This window comes from Erpetoichthys calabaricus, chromosome 2 (genome assembly GCF_900747795.2).
Source record: "Erpetoichthys calabaricus chromosome 2, fErpCal1.3, whole genome shotgun sequence".
Lineage (NCBI taxonomy): Eukaryota > Metazoa > Chordata > Cladistia > Polypteriformes > Polypteridae > Erpetoichthys > Erpetoichthys calabaricus.
Window position 1 is genome coordinate 45,670,979 of NC_041395.2, and position 15,928 is coordinate 45,686,906.

General features: G+C 40.1%; 1 protein-coding gene across 1 annotated transcript in view; it reads right to left on the reverse strand.

Annotated features, from left to right (window-relative positions):
• The window catches only part of rec8b (REC8 meiotic recombination protein b), a 78,221-nt gene that overhangs the window by 31,312 nt on the left and 30,981 nt on the right, over positions 1–15,928 (reverse strand). Inside the window, exon 11 of the mRNA XM_051922482.1 lies at positions 3,489–3,635. Within this exon, the coding sequence (XP_051778442.1) occupies positions 3,489–3,635 (147 nt within the window). The remainder of the gene's footprint in view (positions 1–3,488; positions 3,636–15,928) is intronic.

A 15,928-nucleotide genomic window follows, 5' to 3' on the forward strand; every position in this document is an offset into this window, starting at 1 on the left:
CCTCTCAGGGTTGGTAGCGAGAATCTGCCCCAAGTGGAGGAGTTCAAGTATCTCGGGGTCTTGTTCACGAGTGAGGGAAGAATGGAGCGCGAGATCGACAGGCGGATCGGTGCGGCATCCGCAGTAATGCAGGCTCTGCATCGGTCTGTCGTGGTGAAAAAGGAGCTGAGCCGCAAGGCGAAGCTCTCAATTTACCAGTCGATCTATGTTCCTACCCTCACCTATGGTCATGAGCTATGGGTAGTGACCGAAAGAACGAGATCACGAATACAAGCGGCTGAAATGAGTTTCCTCCGCAGGGTGTCTGGGCTTTCCCTTAAAGATAGGGTGAGAAGCTCAATCATCCGGGAGGGGCTCAGAGTAGAGCCGCTGCTCCTCCGCATCGAGAGGAGTCAGATGAGGTGGCTCGGGCATCTGATCAGGATGCCTCCTGGACGCCTCCCTGGTGAGGTGTTCCGGGCACGTCCAACCGGGAGGAGGCCCTGGGGAAGACCCAGGACACGCTGGAGGGACTATGTCTCTCGACTGGCCTGGGAACGCCTTGGGATTCTCCCGGAAGAGCTAGAAGAAGTGGCCGGGGAGAGGGAAGTCTGGGCATCTCTGCTCAAGCTGCTGCCCCCGCGACCCGACCTCGGATAAGCGGGAGACAACGGATGGATGGATGGATAGTTAGTTGGAAGAAGCTCTGTCCTGCAGTGCAGTCTGTTCCAAACTTAATGCATCCTTCCTGCAAACACAGGCTTCAAAGTCGGGAACTAGAAGGGACAGAGTCAGTTGCCCTCACTGGGTGTCTTCTGTGTACTATGGAGGGAGCAAGAGAGGAGATATTACTTACCTCAGATGAGCCTGGAGGATCATCCACAGAAGAGCCATTGGCTGTCTCATTGTGTTTGGCTAGAATAAGATGTTGCTATAAGAATGCTATCCATGCTTTTAGTCTGATGTCCAATAAATGTGCATTTTGAAAATCTCCTAGATGTTTTAATCCTCCTAACCCAACAAAAGTGTTATGATTTTTCTACTGTTGTATCAGGAAATCTAAATTTAAGTATTATGTGTGAGATCAGTACTCAAAAAGAGAAAAAGGTGTGGGACCTTCAAATAAGCTAACATTTTTAACCACCCAAAATGGTCTCATCCCAAACCAGCCAGTCCCCAACTATGATGTGCACGTTACGGATTGACCAAATCCAAAATGGAGAAACTGGTATTTAAAGTTCAAAATGCTTTTAATATTCCACGGTATCCTAAGATAGCTCTCAAGGAAAAGAAAAAAAATATAGTTTGAAGAGACAATTTTATATAAATGAGAATATGTATCTGAAAATAAAAAATATAACAAAAAGGCTCAGAAAGAATAAAAAGGAGTTTCTTGAAAGACAATCTGAAGTAAAAAAATTCCAAATTGCAATTCATAAGCCAAATCCATTAAAAAGCGCAAAAAGGTAATCAGTAATCCAAATTACTCACAAAAGACTCTGACAAACTCTAATGAACTGCTACCGAACCCTCCTCCCTAGAAGAATATATATCTCGGTTGGGGGGTGATATCAGGGTGGCCTTGCCTCTTGGGAAACACCCAAAAAACACAAGGGACACAAAAGAACATTACAGTACACATAAATACTTAACAAAACATAAACATAACAATAGTAACAAAAATTACATTAACACATGGCAAATACTTTAAAATAAACAAAGAAAAAGAACATAAACCTAAGTAAGGGAAAAACTATGGGCTAAAACATAGCATTATGGTGATTTTCATAATATATTCTATACAAATCTTTGTTATCATTATGTTTTGTATTCTCTGTGGCGGCATTTTTTTTTTCTATGGTTGCCATCATTTTGGGTAGCAGCTGCTAAGATGTGGGTCCTGGTTGCTAAACTACCCACTCCACTAGTATGACACTGGCTTAAACTGGCTCTGTGTCCAATATTATGGATATTTCTTAAAATGTATTGCGTGTGATTTTTGGTGGTTTTTTTCCTGCACTTTTTCTAAGTTTTAAATTACATATTGGGTTTTGTTATTTTGTCTTTAACAATATCCAGGCTCCACTATCAATTCTGCCTAGCACCTGCCATTCCTTTCATCTATTAGCAGTACATTTAAGGCTGACACATTCGTATCCAAACTTCAAATAAATTCAGATGTTTTAAAGAGAACTGAATGTTTCAAAACTCTCCAACCTCCACGGCATTACTGTGTGCTCTGTTATGCAACAATGCAAGATTTGACTATTACTATTATTGTTTATTAATAATAATAATAATAATAGTATTATGCTTCTAAATTGAAAACAGGACTCTTAACCAATGAAAAAGGGGAAGAGGTGGGTCTTCAATTCAAAAGAATGGCCTCAAGTGACGAGGCTTCCTGTTTGTGGACAACATTCATTTACCTGAGTTATTTATGCATTTTGCACATTCTGCACATATGATTTATGGATTATGCGACACAAGTAACATAAGACGTTTCAACCTTTGTTTTAATCCAACTGAATGTTAGATCTAGTATGTACTATTTACTGTAGTGGACAGGGAGTTGTTATTTACCACATTTAATGAAAATCAATATAAATAAAATATAGGCTTATGTTTATTGTATTCTGTGTGTTGTATTTTAGGTAAACAGCAGAACAGTACAAAATCAACAAAAAATCACAAGAAGTTTAGTATTACTGCTTCTGCCTGACCTAAACTGGTCTAACAAAGTAACATCGCTTCTTGGAAGCAAGAGCAGGAGCAAACACTTGTGTCTTTCAAGGAAGACCCCTCGAACTATAAGCACTTAATGCTTTAATGGCACTTTGCTTGACTCTACAGTAAATGTAAAACCTGAGAAGAACAAAGCTTGGAGCATAAATGAATAAAATGGGATAGATGTGCAAGAAATGATTACTAGTGTCACTACTAGGCTTCTGCACTTCATATGGGAACATAAATATGTAGCATTCAGAATTTGTGGGCTACAATACAATTTATTTTCAAATACATACATATTTTTAATATGAAACATTCCAATCTTAATTTTTGCTTTGAGTGACAGCAATGAATATGATAAAGGAGCTGATCCTGGAAAGGATAAGATACACATACAAATTCAAAGACACACTTTTTAAAACTTTATTTATAAGTGACAAATCACAAATGCAATACATATACAAGTAAACTCTGAGTACAGATGTAGTGACTTACTCAGGGTCACATACTAGTAGTGTGGACTGCACACAGTTTATAGAAATGTATTTAAAGATGAATTCCAAAGTTAATAGCATGATATACTGCACAAGTAACCCTGAATTCCTTGGAAAAATTCTGGATGAAGATGTAATTTCTACAAAGAGGTGCCACAGGAATTAATTCATGGTTCAAGAACTGCACATTGGTATGTCTATTTGTGGCACTATCCTACTACTTTTAAATAAATCCTTTAAAAATGTTAATCAAATTCATCTTTTGACTATAGTAGGAGTTCTTACCAGTGCTTGAGTTTGTATTGCAGGATTTTCTATCTGCTGACGGAACTCCTCTGGGGGTATCTGTGTGGTGACATCAGCAAATATAAGTTGGCGTCGAGAGCGACGGCGGGGTGGTTCCTCTGGTGGGGATAATTCAGTTGGGGGAACCTTAACAGAAAAAGCAAATAAATGAAAATATAGACAAAATCAGCAAAGAAGCAGGCTTTCAAATGAAAACCCACATGACACAGGAAGAACATTTTTTGAAACTGCAGATTAATATTATTAAGTGTTTCCTTTTTGCTCAAATGATCTATGATGAGCTATTATTGACCTAACTAATTTACAAATGAATTTATTGGACCCTTAAAGGCAACTAACCTAACTAATGTATAAAGGCAGTTCACACTGAACACATCTTATCTAACTACATTTTCATTCTTTTTTCCTTTTGATCAATAGTTGTACACTCTGTCTATTTGTGACCAATAATTTACCAATAATTTATAACTTTAATGTATGTGTCTTGTTATCCAAGTAATTTATGGTGCTTTTAATTTAAAATACTCACACAGTTTCCAACTTAATCATTAATCAACGTAAGACAATAAGAGATTGCACAGATATGTACAAATATCAGAGCTTTTGGTCTGAATCTCCCATCACTAGAATAGCTAGCCAATCATATATGTGTAACATCACACGTTGTGGTACCTCATGTGGAAATAACGAAAAAAAGAAGCTCCACAAAAATAAAGTTTTGGGGACCATCCCCGTATATTGTCCAACGGACAAAATAAAGCAATGAAAAACGATGTAAATGATAAAAAGTACTGGAATCTGTAATATTTGACAAAGTTCATGAAACAAGATGCCGTTTAAATACAGATGGGAAATGAGTACAGGAAATGGTTGGCAGGAAATGACATTGAAATCAGGAGCCGGAAGTGAAGTCATCTATGGTGGCCGGACATGATGTCAAAGGCGGGCGGCGGAAGTGACATCATGGTGGCCATTTTGGAACCCTGAAATGGATGGAGTTATTTTTCTTCGGTTTTTCTGTTGGGAGATCAAGAGATTCAGGTAAGTACCACGTGAAAACCCCTCGTCTCGCGATGTTTCACTCACCTTTAGGCTCACATGCATTTTTAACATAAATAGCTGCATGTTCGAGGGACCAGACAGCAACAACAGAAGGAAACAATGCCAAAGGCTGAGACATGTAAAAAAGAAAAATACACCATTCTATGTGAGACATAACTCATGTATCGCACCTATTGTTGAATCTAAAAACAGCCTAAGACATCCACCTTTGACATTGCTGATTTTCAGTAAGTTTTATAAGACTTCCTAAATCCAAACTTTGATATATAATTATATTTTCTATTATACTTTCTTCTACTGCCTTTGTTACACTTTAGTAAATACAATGTTGCTTTTACATTTCTGTATCTTTATATCTAAAGTGACTGAAGTAAATATTAGGACAACTGGCATAGAGGAGATTGCCATTTGCTACTACCTACATGGTTATTAGGCAAAGAGAGGCACACTAATAATAGGAAGGGTGCAGTAGAAATAAGATGTCCTTGGTTGGTAAGTGGCTTATAACCAAATGTGTGTCAGCATTCATTTACTTGGTGCCCAAAATAGCATTTAGGTCTGGGTTATATCCGGGGGCACTCTTACCTTTGTTTGTGCCAGAATATGTGGAATACTAAAGAATAACGGACAGTGCATGCATCACTCATATAGTATGTGTCAAAAACTAGAGTGTAACTGGCATTTCAGCATCACTCACACATAGTTGTGTAATTAGGATCCATGTGTATGTGTGTGCATCTGTGTGTGTGTTAACCTTAAGGTATAAGAGTAGACCAATCTCATCTCATTCATCCTATGGTAATACAGACACACAGTTTGAAAGGGTATGCCAAATAAAAGTCATCAGACTTTTTTCTTTACCTTTACTAATTAGAGGTTCCTTAGCCTTTTGTTGTGTCATGGTCCTATGATGACCCTATTCTCCATTTATACTCGTTACTTTGTAGACCTGAACAGAGTGCCACAAATCCCATACTCATAACACATTGTCAGGATTGACTGCTGCTGTAGTTGAGTACTTCCCTCTTTTCTTAACCAGTAACCCAAGCAATTACTATAGATAAAATAAATACCAGAACAGGAACAAAAGTTACACATTTATTCATGCATTATAAGTAGTATGGCCAAAGTATAAGCAGAGCGCAAGGAATATTGGTAAAATAACACAAATTGATAATAGGCTACCAGGTGGCTCTCTGTCTTATTATGTTGATTAGTCTCTGGTCAGGACTGGTCTTTGCTCCTGCATGGCCTTTGAATGGAGAGGCAGAAACAGGCAGCATGGAGATGATCACGTAGGATGGAAATGGCAGAGTGACTAGGCCTCTGCATTAGCCTTAATTTAAAAGTGTCATGTCTCTTATTGACACACTTCCTGATTCAATGGGTGTATAATTCCTAGTGACTTGCCTCTGGAGGACTCAGCTTGCAATCGAGTCCAGTCCAGCTGTGGCCTGCTCATGTCCTTTCATCTCAGCCACCTGTATTTCTCCCAGGCTAGCAGGTCAATCAGTTACAATCAGTTTGATGCAAAACCTTCAGTCCCCCAGTCCAGCACTTAACAACAGTATTAATCTGAACTAGCAGGGTCATAAATGTACCCAAACAACAATTGGCTCATCAGCTTCCCTGCATTTTAAATTAAATATTGTTAGACATTAACAGGTATGTGTTATTCTAAAACATTTGTTGGAATGCCAACAAGCCAGCACAACATTATATTCAAACCCACTCAGTCTGATTCAGGGTCACTGACACTACCAGAACACTTCATTTCAATTACCTACAGTAGAATCTCTTGACCTTTTACCCACGCCAGCCCCCACAAGAAAACACACTTTTTGTTAAAATGAAGTGGGTGGGAAAAGGGTTTAACTTTGTTTGCACAGTGAGGGTATCATTACACCTCATGTGAACAATTCAAAGATCCAAGACTGAATTAGCTTTCTAGGAACAACAATTCAAAGTGTGCAAAAGCTGTAATTCCAATTATTCCAATTATTCCATGTTTACTGTAGTATTTTATAAGGAGCTTACAGGCTAGGAAATCCAAATGACAATACAGTTCTCCGAGGCAGAACTGGAAAATGCTGCTTAGAAATGGAGGAGACTTACAGACATTATGGAATCTGTCAGTAATGTGCAGAATTAAATCTGGAGAGAAGACGGGTTGGGGGTGGGGGGGGGGGGTGGGGGATTGAGAGACAGAGAGAGAGAGAGCACACTTGTTGTAATCTGGAGTCTCAGACATGGCGAAAGGATGTGTGAAGCCGCCAAAAAACCCATAAAATAGGCCAGGACCTTTACTGGCCTGCAGAGAAGAGGCTCACTCTGTAATTGGCTAGCATTCTAGCTGCCACCTACTGCTAACATGATTTTAGCTGAACAAATACATAAAATGGAAGTTTGTAACACAATAGCAAGAGATTAATAAGATGCACAGCACAGCAGATGAAGTTTTAGTGGAAAAAAATACTCTAACTAAGAAGAAATACTGGGTTTCATCCACAACACTCAAACTGTTTAAAGAACGGCAAGAATGCAAGGTGAAATAGGATCGGTCATGCAAGGGCTTTCAGGCATTGTATGGTGAATTGAATAAATAAGTTAAGCAAAGCTACCACAAGGATAAACAGCAATGGGTTGCTGAGCAAGCATACAAAATGGAAAAGGCAGCAATGGTAGGCGATCAGAGGAGGATCTTTCGAATTGCCAAAGACTTGTGGCAGATGTACGAGGTATGCAAAGCAAACTGCAGTGGCAGATGTACGAGGTATGCAAAGCAAACTGCTAACATCAGAGACAAGAATGGTATATCTTTAGAAGTTGATGAAAAACAACTTGACAGATAGGCAGAGCATTTCTGTGAGCTGCTTAATGCCGGATCTCCAAGCACCAAGTGGACGGAAGCAGAGTTTGAACTATGAAACCTGGGTCTTATGTCCATGAATTAAAAGTGAAGAAAAGCATCAGGCATTGATAGTAATATAGCACAAATGTTTAAGCATGGTGGCCCAACCATTCTGGCTTCACTGATCAAAATTATTGACAGAGTATGGGAGAGCGAGGTTATCCAATTAGATTGGAAATGTGGCATCATCGTTCTGATTCCGAAAAAAGGTGACCTCAGCCACTGCAACAACTACCGTTGTATTTGCCTGCTCAGTGTAGCGGGTAAAGTTTTTGACAAGTTGGTGCTTAGCAAATTTAGAACCGCCTTGGATCAGAGACTGTGAGACAACCAGGCAGAGCTTCAGACTAGGCCAGGGGTAGGCAACGTCGGTCCTGGTGAGCCGCAGTATGTGCAGGTTTTTGTTCCAACCCAGTTCCTTAACGAGAACTCAATTATTGCTGATGAAGCACATATTGCTTAAGTGACATTTTGATGCTTCATTTTAGTGGTCTCGCTTGTTAAGGTTCTCCAACCTTAATTGCTTATTTCAATCTTAAACTGCTGCATTCAGTGTTTTAATTGCTCCTTATTAGCAATAAGATGTAAAAGACAAAGCAGCCAGCAGTTCTCCAGCTAGCTTTTTTCCAATTACATCTGTGTGTGTTCATTCTGGAGTGTTTATTGTCAGATCTGGATTTTGCCATGACTTCATCCTTTTAGAGAGTACTGTACACGGACTGATCACTGCCACTAAGCATCTACAAGATATTGGAGCTGCAGCTAGGTTGAAGATCAACTATGACAAAACCAAGGCTATGCTAATTGACCAACTGCGTGACAATGTTAGCGCCATGCAGGTACCCTTATAAATGGGCAAGATTGTTGAGATTGTACACAACTTCAAATATCTTGGTTCATATTTAATGGATGATGGGTAAGAACTACAAGAAGTGTTTACCAGATTGGTCAGTGCCGCCACCGCCTTTGTTATGATGGACAAAGTCTGGAAAGATCGCAACACAGCTGTCCATCACAAAGTATAGCTCTATAATGTCTGTGTAATCTCAGTACTGACCTATGGATGTGAATCACAGGCACCCACAAAAGTCATGGAACGCTGAATAGATGCATTTGACCAGCAATGTCTGTGGTGCATCCTCAGGATTAACTGGACAATGAAGATTACAAATACTGAGGTGCATGCAAGAACAGCTCAACCAGCAACATAAGACAGAAGCAGTTACAGTAGGGCCACTTACTGTAGATGGATAACAACAGAACACCATGGCAACTAATGCAGTTGAAGCCGACACAAGGGAGGAAGAAAACAGTCAGATCATGAACTCGCTGGGATGACATCATACAAGCAGATTTGACATTCCTCAGATCATCACTTGAAGAACAATGACAACGTTTCATTGTGTTGGCAGTCAGTGTGGTAACACACATGGCTCGATGATGATGATGATGAATAAAGTCTATGCATAGAGCCTCATGACCTCTAAAAATTGTCACTGATTCTGGCCCGCTTTGGATAAATATAGTGTTATTTTTGTCCTTCAATAAAATTGATTTTGACGCAACTGATATAGTTCAATATCATTACTGAATTGTGATGTCAAAGTACTAACCAAAGTTCTACTGAATATGAGGAAGTGAGCCAAGTGAGAGCCAACAGGATTTATTAAAGACAGTCAACTATTGTCAAATGTTCGCTGCTTACTGGATGTACTGTAAACTAAGCTCCCAAAGGGTTTAGTCACCTTAGATGCAGAAAAACTTTTGATACAGAAGAATGGGGATATAATTTTACTGTTTTGTGCAAATTTGTGTTTGGGTTGGATATTGTCACCTAGATTATATTAGTTTACTCAAGCCTAGAAGCCTCTGTGTAGGTAAACAATATAAACTCTTGACTATTTCATATTGTATTAGAACCTGGAACCCAACAAGGCTTTCTACTGTGTCCAATGTTATTTGCAACTGCTAATAAGCTGTTGGCAATTTGTCTTCAGCAAAACTTATAAACAAAGGGAAGTATAAAGGAAGAAATTGTACAAAAAGCGGAGTGGTGGCTCTGAGGCTAAGGATCTGTGCTGGTATCCCGAAGGTTGCTGGTTCGAATCCCTGTCACTGCCAAAAGAGATCCTACTCTGCTGGGCCCTTGAGCAAGACCCTTAACCTGTAATTGCTCCAGGGGTGCTGTACAATGGCTGACCGTGCGCTCTGACCCCAAAGGGTATGTGAAAACTAACAAATTCCTGATACAAGAAATTGTATAAGGCGAAATAAAGAACAAAAAAAAAATCTCTCTCTATGCAGGCGATATTATTCTATTTGTCAATAACCCAACTGTCCTACTGCCAATCTTAAATGTTTTAAATGACTTTTACAGGGTCTCTGGATCTAGTGAAAAGTCGAGCAAAATTACACCTTTTATTGGATAACTAAAAAAATTACAATATGCAAGCTTTTGAGGCAACTCGGGCCCCTTCTTCAGGCAAGATGTAATCCTGGGTTGTCTTGAAAGCTTGCATATTGTAATCTTTTTAGTTAGCCAATAAAACTTCTCACTGCATCCATGATGGCTAACATGGTACAACACCTTAAAGATCTCTCGATCTAAAATTAACCTGGAAAAAGTGTGCTTCTTCTAGTAAACTCATTAGCATGTAACAGTATATTAGAAGGCTATCTGCTGACTGCTTCAGAACAGTTCAAGTATCTGGGAGTTAGAGTTACAAGAAAGCTTAAAGATTTTTTTTAAACACAATTTGGGCATCCTGATGGAAAGCAATAAACAAGATGTCACTAGATGGTCCAGCTCTTCACCTCTTTCTAGCAGAGTTAACATAGTCAAAATGAATATCATATGAATTCTTTGTTCTGGGCGGCATGGTGGCGCAGTGGGTAGCGCTGCTGCCTCGCAGTTGGGAGACCTGGGGACCTGAGTTCGATTCCCGGGTCCTCCCTGCGTGGAGTTTGCATGTTCTCCCCGTGTCTGCGTGGGTTTCCTCCGGGCGCTCCGGTTTCCTCCCACAATCCAAAGACATGCAGGTTAGGTGGATTGGCGATTCTAAATTGGCCCTAGTGTGTGCTTGGTGTGTGGGTGTGTTTGTGTGTGTCCTGCGGTGGGTTGGCACCCTGCCCGGGATTGGTTCCCTGCCTTGTGCCCTGTGTTGGCTGGGATTGGCTCCGGCAGACCCCCGTGACCCTGTTCGGATTCAGCGGGTTGGAAAATGGATGGATGGATTCTTTGTTCTTGTTTTAGAGTATTCCTATCATTATTAACATTTTTAAAACTTATCAACATTATGAGCATACTTATAAGGAAGGTAAAAGGACAACATATTAAAATATCAACTTTACAAAGATTGAAAGTAAGTTAAGAAACTTAAGTTAGAAACTGTGTAAAAAAAGAATTTGCTTAACTTCTCTAATCTAAAACGAACCCTCAAATTCGAAAATATTTCAACTAGTAAGAAGGTGAATGTTAGCAGCATCTCCAGACGTTATCAAATACTGTTACAGTGTTCACCTCTACACCACTTTCAGAGGTACTGAAAAAAGACCTATTGATCAGTATCTTAGATAAAAATGAAAGTCAGTAATAATTTACAACACTCATTCTTCATCAATTTGTGCAAAACATACTGTAATTCATCTAAAAATAGCAAACCAGATATGTCTCTTTAAATTAAACCTGTCTAAAGTATATCTGGGACTGAGCCATAATTATGAACAATGCTAGGTGGCTGAGGCCTCGCTCAGGCATGTTTTGGCACTCTCCAAAATTAATACCCTTTTTGGAAAAGTGTTTTTCTTATCTGTCAGATACAGTAGTGTTGGACAGGGGTTTCCAAGTTCAGTCCTGGGGTACAACTATGACTACAGGCTTTCATTCAAACCAGTTTTGCAAATCAGTAGGTCATTTTTATGTCTCATCAATCTAGTTGTTTAATTAGGTGGCCTTTTTTCTTTCTTATTCTGCATTCAGAAAGGTACTCTACTGGGATATATTTGCTTTTACAAGAAACTCAAAATGTGTTTTCTTTGTCACAGCTTTAAACTCTTGACTTTCTTTTATTGATTTCTATTATAATTCACCATATTTCTGTGTAGTTTACTCCTTAATTGTTTCCAAATACTGACAGTTATTGATGAGCAAAGCAGACACACATGCAAATGACACTGAATGTTAAAAGGAGAGCTGCCTCTTCAATGTTACATTAATTTATGGGCTAATTAGTAATAAAAGGCTTAACTGAGTGGTCTTCAATTTCAGTCCTGTGGACCACCTTAGCTGTAGGTTGTATATTCCACCTGATGTTTGCTTTTAACTGGATTCCAGTCTTAATTAAATAAACTCTGCTATTTTGTGTCAATCCATAAAATGGGTTTGTTACAATTTGTAAGGAAATATTTTGTATTTTGCATTTTTGTATCTTTTAAAAATCTGCGGTGGGTTGGCACCCTGCCCAGGATTGTTTCCTGCCTTGTGCCCTGTGTTGGCTGGGATTGGCTCCAGCAGACCCCCGTGACCCTGTGTTCGGATTCAGCGGGTTGGAAAATGGATGGATGGATGTATCTTTTAAAAATAATTATTGTACTTTTGCTTTTTAAGATTTTGCTTTTTATGTTTGGTCATTTAATCATTTTCTTATTAAATAGCTCACAAGTGATTTTAAAAAAATATTTCGAGAAAGTAACACAGTGTACAATCTATCAGATAAAATTCGCAGGACTAATACAACAAATAACTTCAAAGTAAATCTTAAGAAAATCAGTAAATAAAACAAAACCTAACAGAACAAGAGCTTAACATCTACCTGAGAGAAAGAGAGGAGAGCCAAGAACTAGAAAAAAAACACATATCTTTTCCCCCTATATGAAAGCTTATTCTAAAAATTTTCAAAGTTATGCAAGATAAGTTTATGTGCTAGTAGTGTGGTATAGGCAAGTACAATCAAGTTGTTCTTCTCCAATAAGGCCATCTGGGAGTAGAGCAAACAGAGCTGTTAATGGATTAGGAGTGAGTGGGACATCAAGTTCTGTCTGGCAAGTATTTAAAGATTTTTGTCAAAAAGTATGTTAGTTTGGTGCATTCCCAAAACTGGAGCTAGATGACAATGCTTGCTGGTTGGATTATGCCTTGGGTACATTTTGGACAATTTTAAACAAGATAAGTGTGATCCAAGAAAGATTTTAAGTTGAATTATTGAGTGCTTGCCATACAGTATATAGTGATAGGGTGTATTTGATGTACATCTGACTTCCACTCCTGAGATGTCAATTGAAAGATAATTTTTCTACCTTACCCAAGGATTTTTGAACAGAAGATTCTCTGAAATGTTTTTATATATTGTTGAGATGCTGTCTGAGTCTTCAAGAGTGATTAGTATTGCCTCTAGAGTAGAAATGGGTGGAATATCTAGAAAATTGGGTATGTTTCTTTTAACAAAATGTCTGATTTGAAAATAGTGAAAAAATTGTGTTGCTGGTAAGTTAAATTTGAAGCATAAGATAAGATGCAAATGGGGTATCTACATACAGTTCCCTTAGTGTCTTAATCCACTAAGTAGGTTTGAGAAGATTGAAAAAGGTGATTATCGTGTAGAGGAGGAACAGATTAAAGCTTCTCAGCTTTGAAGTGCATCCTGCATTGGCTCTGTATTCTAAATGACTGGTGGACAACTTGATCCACAAGTGAATTTTGTATTGAAGTGGCTGCTTCCCTTTAGTAATGTCATTTGCACTTGTGTCTGTACGGCTCATCACTAATCATCAGTACTGTATTTGGATACAATGAAGGGAGTACACTCCACAAGAAAAGAAAAAGAAAATAAAGTTAATGTCTTAAGATCTTCTTCTTCTTCTTTCGGCTGCTTCCATTAGGGGTTGCCGCAGCGGATCATCTTCTTCCATATCTTTCTGTCCTCTGCATCTTGCTCTGTTACACCCATCACCTGCATGTCCTCTCTCACCACATCCATAAACCTTCTCTTAGGCCTTCCTCTTTTCCTCTTCCCTGGCAGCTCTATCCTTAGCATCCTTCTCCCAATATACCCAGCATCTCTCCTCTGCACATGTCTAAACCAACGCAATCTCGCCTCTCTGACTTTGTCTCCCAACCGTCCAACTTGAGCTGTCCCTCTAATGTACTCATTCCTAATCCTGTTCATCCTCTAAACACCCAGTGCACATCTTAACATCTTTAACTCTGCCACCTCCAGCTCTGTCTCCTGCTTTCTGGTCAGTGCCACCGTCTCCAACCCATATAACATAGCTGGTCTCACTACCATCCTGTGTACCTTCCCTTTCACTCTTGCTAATACCCGTCTGTCACAAATCACTCCTGACACAACACTCTTCTCCACCCATTCCACCCTGCCTGCAGTCTCTTTTTCACCTCTCTCCCACAATCCCCATTACTCTGTACTGTTGATTCCAAGTATTTAAACTCATCCACCTTCACCAACTCTGCTCCCTGCATCCTCACCATTCCACTGACCTCCCTCTCATTTACACACATGTATTCTGTCTTGTTCCTACTGATCTTCATACCTCTCCTCTCTAGATCATACCTCCACCCCTCCAGGGTCTCCTCAACCTGCTCCCTACTCTCGCTACAGATCACAATGTCATCAGCAAACATCATAGTCCACGGGGACTCCTGTCTAATCTTGTCTGTCAAACTGTCTGTCACCATTACAAATAAGAAAGGGCTCAGAGCCGATCCCTGATGTAATCCCACCTCCACCTTGAATGAATCCGTCGCTCCTACCTCAGACCTCACCAATGTCATACTTCCCTCGTACATATCCTGTGCAACTCTTATGTACTTCTCTGCCACTCCTAACTTCCTCATACAATACCACAGCTCCTCTCGAGGCACTCTGTCATATGCTTTCTCCAGGTCCACAAAGACGCAATGCAACTCCTTCTGGCCTTCTCTAAACTTCTCCATCAACATCCTCAGAGCAAACATTGCATCTGTGGTGCTCTTTCTTCGCATGAAACCATACTGCTGCTCACTAATCATCACTTCACTTCTTAACCTAGCTTCCACTACTCTTTCCCATAACTTCATGCTGTGGCTCATCAATTTTATTCCCCTGTAGTTACTGCAGTCCTGCACAACCCCCTTATTCTTAAATATCGGCACCAGTACACTTCTTCTCCACTCCTCAGGCATCCTCTCACTTTCCAAGATTCTATTAAACAATCTGGTTAAAAACTTCACTGCCATCTCTCCTAAACACCTCCATGCTTCCACAGGTATGTCATCTGGACCAACGGCCTTTCCATTCTTCATCCTCTTCATAGCTGTCCTTACCTCCTCCTTGCTAATCCGTTGCACTTCCTGATTCACTATCTCCACATCATCCAACTTCTTCTCTCTCTCGTTCTCTTCATTCATCAGTCTCTCAACATACTCTTTCCATCTGCTCAACACACTCTCCTCGCTTGTGAGTACATTTTCATCTTTATCCTTTATCACCCTAACCTGCTGCACATCTTTCCCAGCTCGGTCCCTCTGTCTAGCCAATCAGTACAGGTCCTTTTCTCCCTCCTTAGTGTCCAACCTCTCATACAACTCACCATACGCCTTTTCCTTAGCCTTCCCCACCTCTCTCTTCACCTTGTGCCTTATCTCCTTGTGCTCTTGTCTACTTTCTGCATCTCTCTGACTATCCCACTTCTTCGCCAACCTTTTCCTCTGTATACTCTCCTGTATTTCCTCATTCCACCACCACGATTCCTTTTCCTCCTTCCTCTTTCCAGATGTCACGTCAAGCACCCTTCTTGCTGTCACCCTTACTACATCTGCTGTAGTTTCCCAGCTGTCTGGTAACTCTTCACTGCCACCCAGTGCCTGTCTCACCTCCTCCCTAAACTCAACCTTGCAGTCTTCCTTTTTCAACTTCCACCATTTGATCCTTGGCTCTGCCCTCACTCTCTTCCTCATCTTGATCTCCAACGTCATCGCACAAACCACTATCCTGTGCTGCTTAACTATACTTTCACCTGCCACCACTTTGCAGTCTTCAATCTCCTTCAGATTGACTCTTCTGCATAGGATGTAATCTATCTGTGTGCATCTTCCTCCACTCTTGTACGTAACCCTATGTTCCTCCCTCTTCTTAAAATATGTATTCACCACTGCCATGTCCATCCTTTTGGCAAAATCCACTGTCCTCTGACCTTCTTCATTCCTCTCCTTGACACCATACCTACCCATCACCTCCTCATCTTCACTGTTCCCTTCACCAACATGTCCATTGAAATCTGCTCCAATCACCACTTTCTGTCCCTTGGGTACACTGTTCATCACTTCATCCAACTCACTCCAAAAATCTTCTTTCTCACCCATTGCACACCCAACTTGTGGGGCATATGCATTAACAACATTCATCATCACACCTCCAATTTCCAGCTTCATAATCATTACTCTGCCTGACAC